This window comes from Dendrobium catenatum, unplaced genomic scaffold (genome assembly GCF_001605985.2).
Source record: "Dendrobium catenatum unplaced genomic scaffold, ASM160598v2 fragScaff_scaffold_133, whole genome shotgun sequence".
NCBI classification, from domain to species: domain Eukaryota; kingdom Viridiplantae; phylum Streptophyta; class Magnoliopsida; order Asparagales; family Orchidaceae; genus Dendrobium; species Dendrobium catenatum.
Window position 1 is genome coordinate 3,291,935 of NW_021318595.1, and position 15,240 is coordinate 3,307,174.

The following is a 15,240-nucleotide window of genomic DNA, read 5'->3' on the forward strand; positions in this document are numbered from 1 at the left end:
TAGTGTATAAAGATATTATGATATAAAAACTCTTAGAATATTAAGGTATTTATTCAAAATAGAAAGTGATTTGTTATAAACTATAGGGCTTTTAGATCGCCTTATGAAGAAAATAGCATATAGGGTTATCTTATAATTTTATTTATACATTACTTAGGTTGTACCAAATTTCTTCTTATTTTAAATAAATATATTTCAATTATACTATATATATTTATATCAAGATATATTTTGCAAAATATTTTCTTATAAATAGATGGGTGAAAAATACACTAATACAAAAAATAGATAAAAATTAAAGGTGTTGAATTAAGAAAGTTGTGAGAAAATGCTCTTTATTTACTTGGTGCTTGGTGGCTTCAAGTGGTTTGCCTATCTTTTGAGATTTATAAGGTAATTATCTTTGTATTTTTCTTTAAGTTAATTTTTATCCCTCGTAAACACTTGCTCCAATCTCTTTCTCCACTTCATAAGCATTCTTTAAGATCAATAAACCAACAACTAAAACCTTAAAATCCATCTAAATACTTCTACATAGTTCTCAACCAAACTAGAGAACGCTTAAATCTATTCTTGTTCTACATCTCGACATCTAATAAACTTTGCCAAACTTTACTACCAACTCTAGAGCATAAGTTCACATCCTACGCTAACATTTCACCATCATTAATTTCTACTCATTTATCTCATAAAAAACTCACTACATAAAAGCAATATTCCAAATCATTTCAAATGGGACTAGTCTTTGCATTCATGTCAATATATCATCTTAAACACCTCATCATTCCACCATAAACTTCAAAGCACCTATTTAAACATCCAACTAATAATCAATATATAGCAACCTTTTATAGCCATTAATCTCATCAAAAGGCTACCTACCACTATCAATTCTCCTCTCTTATGCGCCCAATTTTACCATCACAGATTTGAACTTGTGATGTATATTTTTTCAGTGAACTAGTGCAACCAATTCCTCCAAAAGCTTCAATTAACGGACAAAGCAAAACTAAGTTAGTTTTATAACTAATTGTTTAGCTATCTCAAACCTGCGAGCACATCACAACACCCAGACTCAATATTGTATTGTGGTTGAATGTAAATATACTTCCAACTTGCTCCAAATTCGAATGACCCTCTTGAACGATTGTGGCTACTTTTGGAAACCGGAACACACCAGAAGGTTACTCGATCATTAGACCTTCTTTGTTTGACAACATCCCTTTCGATTTTTGGAAAACACACATCTACATTTTTACAGTCACTAGATTATCGTATGTGGATCTTAGTTCAAGAATGGTATACAAAACCAACTAGATTAGTTGATGGTATTAGAGTTGAAACACCCTTTTCTTTAGCAACTTTGGAACCCTACCAATTCAGTTAAAATAACCATCAGAATAGCAATGTCTAGCCAAAAGTACATCAGCTGCGCAACTCATCTTGATCTGTTAGTTGTGAGCTTTGGCTACCAATCAAGAGATCATTGGTTTGAAACTTACGTATGTGATGTGTATGAGAGTTTGTCTTAATTGACCAAAATATCTCAAAAAAAAGTACATCAGTCATTCGACATTTGTTGAAGAATGTGTGATGATGTGAGGACTTTTTATTTGTTATGTGTGAGTAATAATTATTTTAATTTTTTAAGAAACTTTATGATGTTAATAATATGATAGCATGGCCCCATCTATTGTTTTGTTCCAAATGGGCTTAGAGTTTCATTTGTTGAAGGTGATAACAGTATATTTAGTTTTGATTTGAGTACACACTAAATCAATCTACATGTAACATATTTAATTCACACATCATAGTTTTCAATTTTAAGAGGTGAGGTTGTTAAGAGTAGAGCTTAAAAAGAAGAGCATGTGAAGCCTAGTGGTGCTAAGCGAGTCAAGGCGTGAATTGTGCTACTACTATGATATGAGATTCATAAAAAATTATTATTACAAGCTAAAAAATTTGCGTTATAAGATACGTATTTTAGAAGTACGTTTCAAGTGCTTAATCTAAGCTTACTTGGAGTTGGATTGGATCACATATAGTATTGAAGGGTTTTAATTATCGACATGTTCAATTTGACAATAAATTTATTAAAATTATAGTTAAAGTGATTCTGAATTTAATTCAAAAAATTTTCAATTCAAATATTACCTCACAGTATATTTAGTTTTGATTTGAGTACACACTAAATCAATCTACATGTAACATACTTAATTCACACATCATAGTTTTCAATTTTAAGAGGTGAGGTTGTTAGAGTGGAGCTTAAAAAGAAGAGCATGTGAAGCCTAGTGGTGCTAAGCGAGTCAAGGCGTGCATTGTGCTACTACTATGAAATGATATGAGATTCATAAAAATTAGTATTACAAGCTAAAAAAATTGCATTATAAAATATGCATTTTAGAAGTATGTTTCAAGTGCTTAATTATCTATAGTATTGAAGGGTTTTAATTATCTACATGTTCAATTTGACTATAAATTTATTGAAATTATAGTTAAGGTGATTCTGAAATTAATTAAAATATTACCTCAAACATTCATATAGCCTATCTAAATTTTTTGGAGGCATGTCATTTGTACTAGCCGATTTTCTGGTATCATTTGTAATATGAAATTATATATTAAAATTTTAAAAAATTTGACATAAAATTGTAATTTTTGAATAATTATTCTTTAAATATCAACATGGACCTCTCCTCGAGAATGATAACAAAGGAAAAACTATTTAATTATAATTTCATATTTTCCTTAAGTTGGTGCATCAATTTGAACAAAAAGTATTGAAAATATTTTATTCAAACTCTTTAAATCAGCTCAAATTTAGTCATAGAGGTTTCGTTGAACTCTAAAAATATCTGAATTGAGCTCAGAAGGTCAAAAACAATCTCAAAAACCCTAAAAATGTTAGGATTTGCATGTCTGAGTCTGCTTGGCTGGCAGGTCGAGAGCGGCACCGATAGACCCTATCACATGTGCTTGGTAGATGTAATGATATGTGCATTCAATGGTAAGGAGGAAAATGGTTAAATGCACTTAATATTTTGTAATTGCGTAATAATATTTAGTTAGTTGTGTCTTCAATTTGGATTTTCTTTGTATAACTCATTTCAAATTTCTTCTCTATGAAAAATGTCCTAACCCATTTAGAAATAAAGCTAACTAGTGGGCATTGAACATAGCAAAGGCAAGGGTTGGGCGAAGGTGGAAAGATGAGGGAAAAAAATCTTGGCAACTAAGACATTGCTTCTGTGATCCTCACCAAGTTCCCTGAGATGTCATCCTTGTATTGTAGGTTGCATCTTTGATGTGGTTAATTTGTTTAACCAATTAAATAAAATTGGATTGTAAAATAGTTTAACATTTATTAAACCAATCAAATCCCCGAAAATTAATATGGATTAGCTTCCTTAATCTATTTTAATCAAATAACGCATCCAATAATATAAGACATGATAAAAGGAATGACCTCAACTCTTGAAGTTTCCCTTTAAACTTCATCATCCTTTCAATGATTACACATTTTCTCTTTTGTTGTGGGTTTAAAGATTCATGACATTAGAGAGAAACATTTTACGTGCTAGCAAAGTATGAAAATTAAGCACACAAACATATGATAAGAAAATACCATGATTTTTATATAGAAAATCCCCCAAAAGGGAAAAAGATTATGTGGTGTTGCCCATTTGAAATGATTATAGTAGTGTTTAAAATTTCAGAAGTCAACCCATTCTTATCTTTAGGATGGGGAGAATATAATATGTTGGAGAGTTTTTCAATCTTCAATCGGGTACTCTTTGTGTTGATTGAATAATAAAGAATGATTCATTGATGTCTAACGATGGCTGGAGATTCAATGATAATCAATGGATGGGCAAATGTCTAGAAATGCTTAGTTGTTAGGAAATGAATTAGCAACAACCAATGAATGGGCAGAAATCGGCCAGTGACGGTCAGTGGTAAGGAAGAGATCAGGCTGGTAGTGCAAGCTTGAGAGAAAAAGAGAACTTTTTAGTTTTTCTCCTCCTCTTCTCCTTCGTTTTCTTCCTCCTATTGTGAAGAATGAAAGATCTATTTATATTTTTTTGGAGTGACATGCCTAGTAAATATGGAGAAGATCAATGGCATGCTAGGAGTATTCCATCGGACGACTCATAGTGATCCCTTTGATTATAGATCATTTATTAAACAATTAAATACTTTATAGATGTCAGAATTGAGCGATTTTGGGCTTGTTGGATTCGTTTCGTCGAGCCACTCGATTTGATTATAAGCATGATTTGACTATAAGCATGTCATATTTGGATATCATTTAGTCATCCAATTAACTCTCTAAACTTCCACATAGACTTTGGTCATTTCATTTAGATCCATTTGTGCTCGGATTGGATAGAATTTGGTGCTATTGGGCTCTTACCCTTGAGATGTTCAATTTGACTATAAACTCGCTGAAATCGGAGTTCATATTGTCCGATTTTATTTTTAAACTTTTGACTCATATTTGCATCGAGATTCACGCCTGATCAAGATATTTTTTAATGATATCTCATCTTTAATGCTTAAAGCCCTATCTTAATAAGAAAATGATGTAGAATAAGAATCCCATCTTAAATATGGAAATGATGAGGAATATCATGTATTTAGATATAAGGAAGGGTTGAATTTCCATCTCTTTCTTGCATAGTCAACCACATTCTCTCATAGCAATTGTTTGATGATAAAAATTGATCAAAGCAAGTTTCACTAAAGGTTTCAATGTGCTTCATAGTTCCTAGTGTTTAATGGAATCGCCTTTTGCACCTTCCATTTAGGCCATGATCAACTGCTCTTATCTTGAGTCATAATAGACATCTCTTCATTAAAAATTAAATATTATATTTTGTAATGATTTTATATCATTCATAAAAGCCATTAGGTTATACTATATGTACTAATCAATATAACAAAGTGTATGCAACCTTCATGAAAAATTAAAAAGAAATAAAATAAATTTATTCACATTTTTATTAAGTTCTTTGGGATAAATCATCTTTTTAATTTCTTGAAATCTTAATAAATTTCTCAATTGATTCAAATCCTCATTTATAAAATTTACTCGTTATTATTAGAAAAAAAATAAAAAATTGTTATCTCTGTTATCTTAGAAGATTAAAAAAAAGAGACAAAATCAAGGTGAATACCTCATTAATGCTATAGTCATTGTTATCGAACACATTGAGATTTACTCAACGCTGTTACCTTATGTCCTTATCCAATAATTATAATGAATAAGATCAACATTTGTGTCATTTTTAATCCCTCATCTTAAATAAATGGGTTACTTTTGGGTCAAGTTTAAGTTTGAAATATGTTCAACACGAATGAATCAAAATTTTAGATCCAAAACAAACCCATTTATTAAGGGTTAACCCAAACCAGATTTTTTATGTCAGGTTCTTGACAACCCTGGTCTTCAAGAGATTAGTTTTGCTCTTAATAATTGTTCTCTTCATAGGAGGGGAGATCAAAGATCAAGAAATTCAGCATAATTCTTAATCTTGATGTTGAGTATTTGTGTTGGTATTGATGTTGATGGCTTTCGTTCACAATGTTGGTAACAATTTGCATCGACATTGGCGTTTGTGTCATGCATGATCTTTTTGGCATCAAAATTGTTGTTGATGACAAACATAAACTATAATAGTGATGATGTACTTTAGTGTTCATAGCATGTATTGAAGTTATATATGACGACATTTATCAAAGTTAATGCTAATGACATGCATTAACTTTCACATCTATCGGTTTTGTTGACTATGATGAGCAACAAAGTTGGTTTGCATGGATATTATTCTGTAGAAGATCGTTGTGGTCAAAAGATTGTATAGTTGCTGCTAGTTGTCACACAATAATAATTGGGTGACAGTGTTCATGCAATAGTACTCAAGCAACGATGATCGGACATCAACAGTCAGACCATGGCAATCCGATGGCAGCAACCAAGCAATAGTATCTGGGTGCGGTGATTGAGCAATATCATTCAGTTAGCAGTGGTTGGAGAACGATGTTCATGGGACAATATTGGTCAGTTGATATAATTAAACAATTTTTTATTCGAAAATAATAAACTTTATTCTATAAATCTAGTCTCATGTGTACTTAAAATTGGCCTGAATAATTAATTAATCAACTTACATACTTGTTAATCAAATGCCTACCTCGACAATGATAGATTTTGGTTACCATATGTTTTTTTTTAACTAATTATGTTTAATATATAGACTAACGCACACGTGTCCAAGCAAAAGACTATCTAACTTCCGTGAGGATATTCATATTACCGTTATTATTTAACTTAAAAATGACGGATTAGTTTGATTAAGTATTAGAAAAAAGGTGATGAAAAGACTGTCTTTTTGCTGAAAATCTACTTTTGGTATTCTATTATTTCCACCGACAAACCAAAATAACTATTAAGAATTTGAAAAGGCTTCGCTTGGAAAGGTAAAGGGTCAAATTAAAAAATGTCACACGTGGCCAACTGGGTGTGGAGAGATAAATATTTGAGACAGATAATACAAAAATATTTTGAATGGAAATTTTTTAATTAAAAAGTTACTTTAAAAGTTGTCCCAAAAAAATCTAAATAACCGTTATAAAACTCAATAATTATTGCTTGTAATAAGAAAATATAAATAGAAAATTTGAGAGAGAGTGACAATGATGCCCTTAAGTTTTTGTTTATACTAATATTTTAGCTTTTTTTTTAATAAAATATTTTTTAACTATACTAAAATTAGAATAAGCATATTTAATCACATTTTGTTTTATAATAAGGATAATTTGATAATTTGCACACCCCCTCCCTTTGCCCTAATCGTCCGCCCATTCACATTCACGTATCAAGCAGCTGCAATCATGACTCCCTATCCCAGCTCCCTTTGATTCGTGCGTGTGCGTTCACGGTCCACATTTCAACAGCCCGCAAATGTCCTTAAAGGCCATCCAGCCTGCCCGGATCATCTTTTTCGGCTTTTCTGGTTAGCCTCTTTTTCAATCCTCAACTTCCTTTGAGCCACCTTTCTTATTGTTTTCAAAAGCAACTTTTTAATATAAAATTTTCATAAACATAATAAGAAAATCATCCCAAATGAAACCTCCAACTTGCTCCTTTAGTACTACAAACTCTTGGTTCTCAAGCACTTACAGCAAGCAAAAAAGATTTGTACAAATTACTTATTTATGGTACAAAGATTGTGTATGTAGATTTTTTTTTTTTAAAAAAAGAACATTCGATTGTTGTTTCTGCCTTCAATTTCACGTTTGTTCAGAATTTTTCTCTGCAAGATTTTCTTTCACATTCGCAGTTCAGTACATAAGTGCTGGAATTTGCTGCAACTTTCCATTATGTTTCAAGTGTTTTGTTTGCTTACAGATATATGCTGTTACATATTAATTTATCTATTAAGTATTAACATTCCTCAAATTTCAAGCTAATCTGAGAAAGTCGTCATAATTTTAAGATTTAATAAAGAAAATTTATATTTTAATTTATTTTATTAAAAATGATAGTTATATGACAGGTTTCATGTCTATAGAAATGTTTTATATTTCGAAAATTTTCTACTATTAAAAAATGATATTATAATTAGAATAATATTCAATTTATATATAGAATTTAATAATTAGTTTATAAGAAAATTTTTAACATGTTTTCTTTCTTGGTCCTAAATTTTTTTTTCTAGGATATGGATTGTTATTTAAAGATAAAAGAGTGTGTAGAGAATGATATTGTGTAGAGATTGTTTTTAATTATATATTTTTTAAAGAAAGAATAAATTAATATATAATTATTAGAAGGAATATATAATTATAAGATTTAAATATAATAATAATTTAATATTATGCTTGAATTATTACTTAAAGTTGCAACAAACGACATCGAGGTCACTAATCACTATCAGAAAAGCATTAACTAAGAAAATTCAAAATCGAATTTACTTAAGCATAATTCAACCGGGCCCACATCTCTTCTGATTAAACAAATTTAATCCATGAAAAGTGGAACGACCGAATCTGAAGATCTCATTTGTGACATCATGTTTTACGACTTACAATATGCCACGTGTGCGCATTTCCAGCAATAGCTCAGCGGGTGAGATTTTGGGTTTTCTTTAATAGGCCAATTACGTTTTAAGAAAATTATTACTATTTTTATAAGAAAAAAAAAATCTAATTCCTCCGCAGCCGTTTCGTATGAATGATTTCCCACGTGTGAAAATTCTACTCGTTAAATCATCCCGCAGTTAGCGGTTAGCGGCTGTACGACGATTATAGACGGCCGCGATGGGCGGAAGGAAGGCCAGTTGACGCGAGATTTTTTTTAAAGATTTCTGCACAGTATCTAAAATTATATTATTTACATAATATAATACTCTTCTAATTAAATTTCATTAATCTTCTTCACTAAGCTCTTATTGGGCAACAAGGATAAAGAAAGTCGCAGCATGTGATGCAGCGTGCGAATGGGATCTCGTTGGGACTAAACTTCTCTCTTATTTATTTGTGTGCATGTTTGATTTTCATATGAAATTTCTAAAATCTACATCTCTTTACTGCTCCACTACGATTTCTCATACCCTCCGACCTTGATTGTCCTTCCACTATGGTCCCTTCGTCCTTCATTGCGTGCCGACTATGATCCTTCGACCTATGTCACCCCCACTACGGTCTCTTCGACCTCTATCGCCCATCAAATAAGGTTCCTCCGACCTAAATCGCCTAAGTCGATCCCCCTGATCTCAATCACTTGACTACAACCCTTCCACCCTCCATTGTCCGATTATGGACCTACCAACCAAAATACCAAATAAACAAGCATATGTTCTCTTGAGAATATCTCTCATGTCACTAGATTCTTCCAAATCCAACCATGTAATGCACTCTATATGATGATATTTACTATATTGAGTTAAGGCCTTTCTATAAGGAAGGACATTATTTGTAATTAATGGCAAACACTAGTAGATTCATTTTCAACTAGACATTGATAATCATATAACTAAATATAATATGTACACTTCTATATGATTACTAGATATATAGTACCGTTTTTTGGGAAAATTGGATAGTATTATACTAAATTGTTATGAGTTTTGAAGATTTTTTTAGTACTTCTACTTTACTTGTTAATCTTTGGATAATATTGTGACGATGTATGAGTTAAAAATGAACGTTTACTATTTTATTGCTTCTAAATAATACTATACTACATTATTTTTCTAGCATCTATATATTATTGGTTTACTAGTTCATAGGCTTTACTATTATTGATCATATTGACTACTACAATTATGAATTAAATAATTTCACAATTTATCTTTTATGCTTTGAGTTCTGTTTTAGAATTTTGGTGAACTGTTGAGCTTTTTGAGTTTATTATGTATATGATTTAAATGATTATAGAATATTAAAGAAAATCAAGAGTTTGAGACTTATCAGTTATAGGATGCCTCAAAATTTTCTATTATTTTATCTTTTTATCATTAAATATTTTTTTATAGTCAGGAGTGTATGGATATTATATTATATTGTATTGTATGACTCATGGCTATTGTATATAATTTTTGGAGTATTAAATATAAATATATATTGATATTTTGATTAATAGATTAGCTTTCATTGATATTTTATATTATTAAAAAAATAGATAGCTTTGATTGTTATTATTAAAAGATAAAATATATAATTCTTTCTAATTTAGATTATGGGGTGCGACAAACCTAGTATCAAAGCATTGTTATTATAAGAATTGAATTTTAACCACTACTATATGAATTTATTTTAAATTAGGTAACATTGGATAGCTTAAGGTACATTATTTTATACATATAATTGATTATATATGTGAATTATTCAGACATAATTGTATAAGTGAACAATACAGTATAGATCAAGTATCGTTAGATAGTGTGATGTAGCTGGTCAGTGTTATAACACAAGTAATGGAAGTTACATCGAGCAAGCCGGTTGGAAGCAGGAAAGAAGAGGAGGATGAGCCTTTATAGATATTTCATATGTTGAAGCCGCCATTTTTCAAAAGAGTTATAGAACCATAGGTTGTAGTAGATTGGCTACTAAGAATAGAGAAAATATTTGACAATATGGAGTGCCCAGAGAACTAGAAAGTATGATTAACTATTTTTTGTATTTAAAGGTGAAGTGGAGAGATGGTGGGCAGGACAAGAGTGAGAGAAATTATAAGAAAAAAGATAAATACATATATTACTTGGGAAGAGTTCATTGCATTTTTTACGATGTGGGTTATATCTCCTTCAGCTTGACAAAAAAAGTAGGAAGCTTTCATAAGATTAGAATAGGGATACAAGACATTGATGCAGTATGAAACAGTTTTTACTTTATTGGATAGATATGCTCATCATTTGATTCCCATTGATGACACAAAATGTTAGAGATTTATGCAAATATTAAATAAGGAGTCGAGGCATTTGTTGGTACCTCAATGGATTCAGAAATTTTCTGAGTTGGTGGAAAGGGCCAGATTGATAGAGCTTGATTTGGCATCGCCAGCATCCAGATATGAACAAGTGAGTGGGAGAAAGACTAGAGATGATTCGAGCAAGGATAGGGATTGTGTAAGTGAAAAGAGAATTAGATCGGGTGATTTGAGGGGATCGATTTTAATAGAAGTTATCAAGATTACATCCATTATGGAAGGAGATATTTAGGTCAATGCTACCTATTGACACGATGTTATTTTCGGTGTGTTCAAAAAGGATACATGATAACATATTATCCATATCAGGGACTTGAAGGAAGAATTGATTCTGGAGCAGAACATACTAGGCAAATTGAAGGACAAAGGACTGCAGGATTGAGGGCATACAATGAAAGATCAATGAATAGAGCTAATGAAAGAGTTGTTAGTTAGAGGGAGTCTGTTACACTAGTACAGATATCACTTGCCCAAATGATCCAAGGAGTGTATAATTTATATTTTTAGGAAGATTGATAACAACTTGAGATTTTAACTGGTAAAAAATTCTTCTTTGAATGATTGATTGCCATTGCATTGCATATCAAACGGCATGTGATTGAATGAACTGAATGCCTATATAATAGAAATTGCTTTTTAATTTGATTTGGACTATCTGACAATATTTAATTTGATTTTGAATTTATTTTAATTTTATCATACAATTTTATTTTGTACTAGTTTTGTTACCCGAATCCGTAGTGAAAAAATCGGGGATGACATATTTTTAAGGTGAGCATATTATAACAACTATATTTGAATAAATTAAATTTCCAAAGTTTTTAAAAATTAACATGTTGGAGAGTTGTAGCATTGTGCTTTTAGGCACTTAAGAGCACAAGAGAGTGGCACCTTAGCACCAAAACTCTTTGTTCTATAGTAACGCTGGAGTTACGTACTCGCAGCAACGCTGGGTCACATGGGTGTTGTGGTGTTGCGCACTGAAATGGTTATTTATTTTTTTTTTCTCTCCACTCAGCCGACCCTCCCTCACTTACTCAGGTTGCTCAGGAAGGAAAGAAGAAGAAGAGAGGGGAAGGAGGAGAGCGGAAAGAGAAACTGGAGTTTTGCCTGCTAGTTTGTTTTGTCGTTTTAGTGAAAATTACTCAGATAATTGTAGGTTACTTAAATCATATTTTTATTTTAAAAGATCTTTCTTTCAACCATTTGATTTTTCCATAATTAATTTTATTACACTTTCTTCGAATTCAGTGAACTTGTAACGTGTAATCTTTTTGTATGTTATAGTATTGATTATTCTAGATATTTTGATTGCTTGGTTTCATTTCAATAGTTAAAATTATAGTTATTTTATTTTATACAAGTTGAATATAATAATGACTATGGTAATTAATATGACTATATTATTAATGCAAGCATTATGAATGAATATGGTCATGTAATTGGGTAATAGCTAGTTGCTATTAATTTTGTAATATTGTGTTGGTAATAACATATGTGAAAATAAGTAAAGGCTTGTGATTTACTAACATTGGCTGGAGATTGATTTATCATATATAAGGTGTATCGAAGAGCTTTCTTTTAAATACTGTAATTTGATGTTATCCTCTAATGATTCACTGATTAAAAGTTAAAAGGAATTAATTAATGTTCTGACGGGCAAGAGTGATGACTCTGATTATTGAGCCAATTGTTACTGATTTATTGATTACTGGAAAAAACACCACAATCAAGAATTCCTTATTTAATATGATTACTTGGATATGATGTATTATACTGCTTCACTACTACTGATATGTTGTTATTGATTTACTATATTGTTCTTATACTGATTTACTATTATTGAGCACGTGATTTCTATTATTGAGCCTGTAATATTAGCTGCTGATTGACAATGATATGTATATAACTAAGCATCATGTGTCTAGTCTTATATGATTACTGGATGGTATTGTATTATATTGTTATGGATTTTAACAATTTTTCTTAGTACTTCCTCTTTGTTTGTTTATGCAATCTCTTTAATATTTTGATAGTACTACAACAATCAATTATTTAAAAAGGATTGTTTAGTACTTCGACATATGTACTACACTACATTATTTTACTGGCCTCCATACCTTAATCGTTTATCGGTTCATAGGCTCATGATTATTGCATGTGTTTTATTGTTTCTCTACATATTCATGATCATATCGACTATTGAAATTACGAATTAAGTGATATTGGATTCGTTTATTCATCATTAAAGTGTCTTAAGTTGTGTTGGAATTAAGTGATATTGGCTTGTTGGATTATTCTCAAATTAATGTCCTGAAATTATGAGTTACACTTCAAACCTTTGATTAGTTCATTCGGGCTCAAATTGGAACATTTTTAGCATCGCTGGGTTTACCCCGATGTTCGGTTCAACTATAAATTTGCTTGAAATTGGAGTTCAAATAATTTTGAATTTAATTTTAAAACTTTTAATTTAAATATATATTGAGATTCATGTTCCATATAAATAAATTTTAATGGCGTAGTAATAATATATACATATACAATCTACATTCATTCCAAAATAAACCTAAATTTGCAACCACATAGTAGCTTAGTGGCTGGAATCACCCACTGCCCCGTCCGGATCTCTCGTCGCCGCGCGCGATCATTTAACAGTTACCGGACTCCGCATCCGACAAGCTAGCCAAAGCCAAGGGCATTCTCGTAATTCCTTCCATTCATGAAGGCTTTCAGGTTCTGTTCTTACTTCTTATCCATTAAATAGCCCTCTTCTTAATTTCTCCCCCTTCCTCATTTTTCTCCCTCCTCGATTCCTGCAACCTATGAGCAGAAAATGCTCAATTTAACAGAAAAATGAAGCCGCGGATAGGATTTAGGCGATGAATCGAACGATTCGCGAGAAACGGATACGCGGCATCGCCGGCGCCGGCCCTGGCCCTAGGAATAAGACGATTCTGACTCCGGCCGCCGGAAAATCCGGGAGAATTTTGCGAATTTCATTCGCGGATGCCGACGCGACCGATTCGTCGAGCTCTGAGGAAGACGGACCCACCTGGCGCAGGCGGCCTAAGAGGTTTGTCCATGAATTACCCATCGGTAACTCCTTACCTGCACGCCGGAAGCCCCATCAGCGGCTGACCCTGCCACCGGCGGATCCACCACCGGGCGGCGGTGAGAGGAAGAAATTCCGCGGGGTGCGGCAGCGGCCTTGGGGCCGATTCTCGGCGGAGATCCGTAATCCGCTTTGCGGGAAGAGGCTTTGGCTGGGGACTTTTGACACTGCAGAGGAGGCCGCCGCCGTCTACGACCTCGCGGCCCTACAGATAAAGGGTGCGAAGGCAGTCACCAACTTCCCCGTGGGGAAGATCAAGTACGAATTGGAGTCATCGGACGCTCCGCCCACGCCGGCGGCTGTGTTGACTGTGGCTGAACCTGCAGCGCCGCTTACTTCTCCGACGTCCGTGCTCCAATTCGATGAGGACGAGTTGCCGTTCGGCGAGTGGCTCGGCTACGGCGACGTCGACGCTTTCGGATTCAGCGTGGTGGAGACGCCGCTTTGCCTATCGGAATCTTTCATCCCAAAGTCGGCGAATTGGGAAAAGATTGAATTCGAAGAGCTCGACGACCTCTCGCTTCTGGAGTCCGCTGCGCTGCCGAGTTTTGGTTGAGTATTAGGCCTTAGCTACTGAGTAGGAGTGATGAGTGAGTCACCGAGTGAGAGAATAAGGGAGCTGATTTTTATAATAATGGTAATAGTCAAGAAAATTTGTTAGAATATTCTGATGAAAATCATATCAAAATGATTTTTAAATTTTTGAATTTATATTGAAAATGATATCAAATTATTCTAAATGAGAAATATTAGTTTATTCGAATTCAATCAAAATGATATATTTATTTTGAGATTGTTATCCTTATATTTCTTTATGGGTAATAAACAAAAAAACATAGCTTGAATTCGTGTCATTTGAAGTAAAATTATTTCTTTTAATGAGTCATTGATCTTTTCTCAAATTTATTTTATTTTGTTTTTGAAATTATCTTAGTTTTATTGAATTCAATCACAAATACTAATGTTAAGATTTCAAATTTGAGCAATTAAGGCTTTTTTTTCTGGTTCTTAAAATAATTTTTCAATACAAAAATTAAAATTTTTGTTTTAAAAAACTACTTTAAGAAGCATTAAAAAAAACGTCACAAATAAAGCCTAAATATTGTTAGAATAACTTGATATAATTTAATTCAAAATAAATTTAAAAATTATAGAATTAAAATTTTAATTACCATATCATTAAATTGAAAATTAATATAATAGTTTTAAAATTTATATTAATATCAATTATATTAGAAAATTCTGACTAAATATTTCCCCTAAATAGTAGTTTTGAATTTCTGTTATATTTACTTAGTACATTACTCATTTTATTATTATTTTGGTGGGCCCGGCTTTAGGTAATGCATAGTGTGAGTGGTGAGCCGTGGAGGCGGCGAGAATGGAAGAAGGGCTTTGCTTCCATTCGACTGCTTTGACGTGGAGAATATTCAATAATTTTCCCTATTTGTTTTTGCCGTCCGGAATATACGTAGCAGTGTTTTCCCCATAGGATCCATGTAATAAGTCAAATGGTGTCTTCGCTTGCAATAAAATATGGCTTAATTCTCCTTACATCTATGATTATTTGCTCTTCAAATAATTATTTGATGCCTTCATTAATTTAAAATATAGCAGCGAAATACGATTT

General features: G+C 32.2%; 1 protein-coding gene across 1 annotated transcript; it reads left to right on the plus strand.

Annotated features, from left to right (window-relative positions):
- Positions 1–13,184: 13,184 nt before the first annotated feature.
- On the plus strand, positions 13,185–14,321 carry LOC110114618 (pathogenesis-related genes transcriptional activator PTI6-like). Its single transcript, XM_020847550.2, has one exon. It carries the CDS (start codon positions 13,378–13,380, stop codon positions 14,164–14,166), a length of 789 nt encoding a protein of 262 aa, XP_020703209.1. The 5' UTR covers positions 13,185–13,377; the 3' UTR covers positions 14,167–14,321.
- Positions 14,322–15,240: the final 919 nt, after the last annotated feature.

What these genes read in the sequence shown, in the direction of transcription:
- LOC110114618 (XM_020847550.2), top strand. Translation starts at nt 13,378, where the DNA reads ATGAATCGAACGATTCGCGAGAAACGGATACGCGGCATCGCCGGCGCC.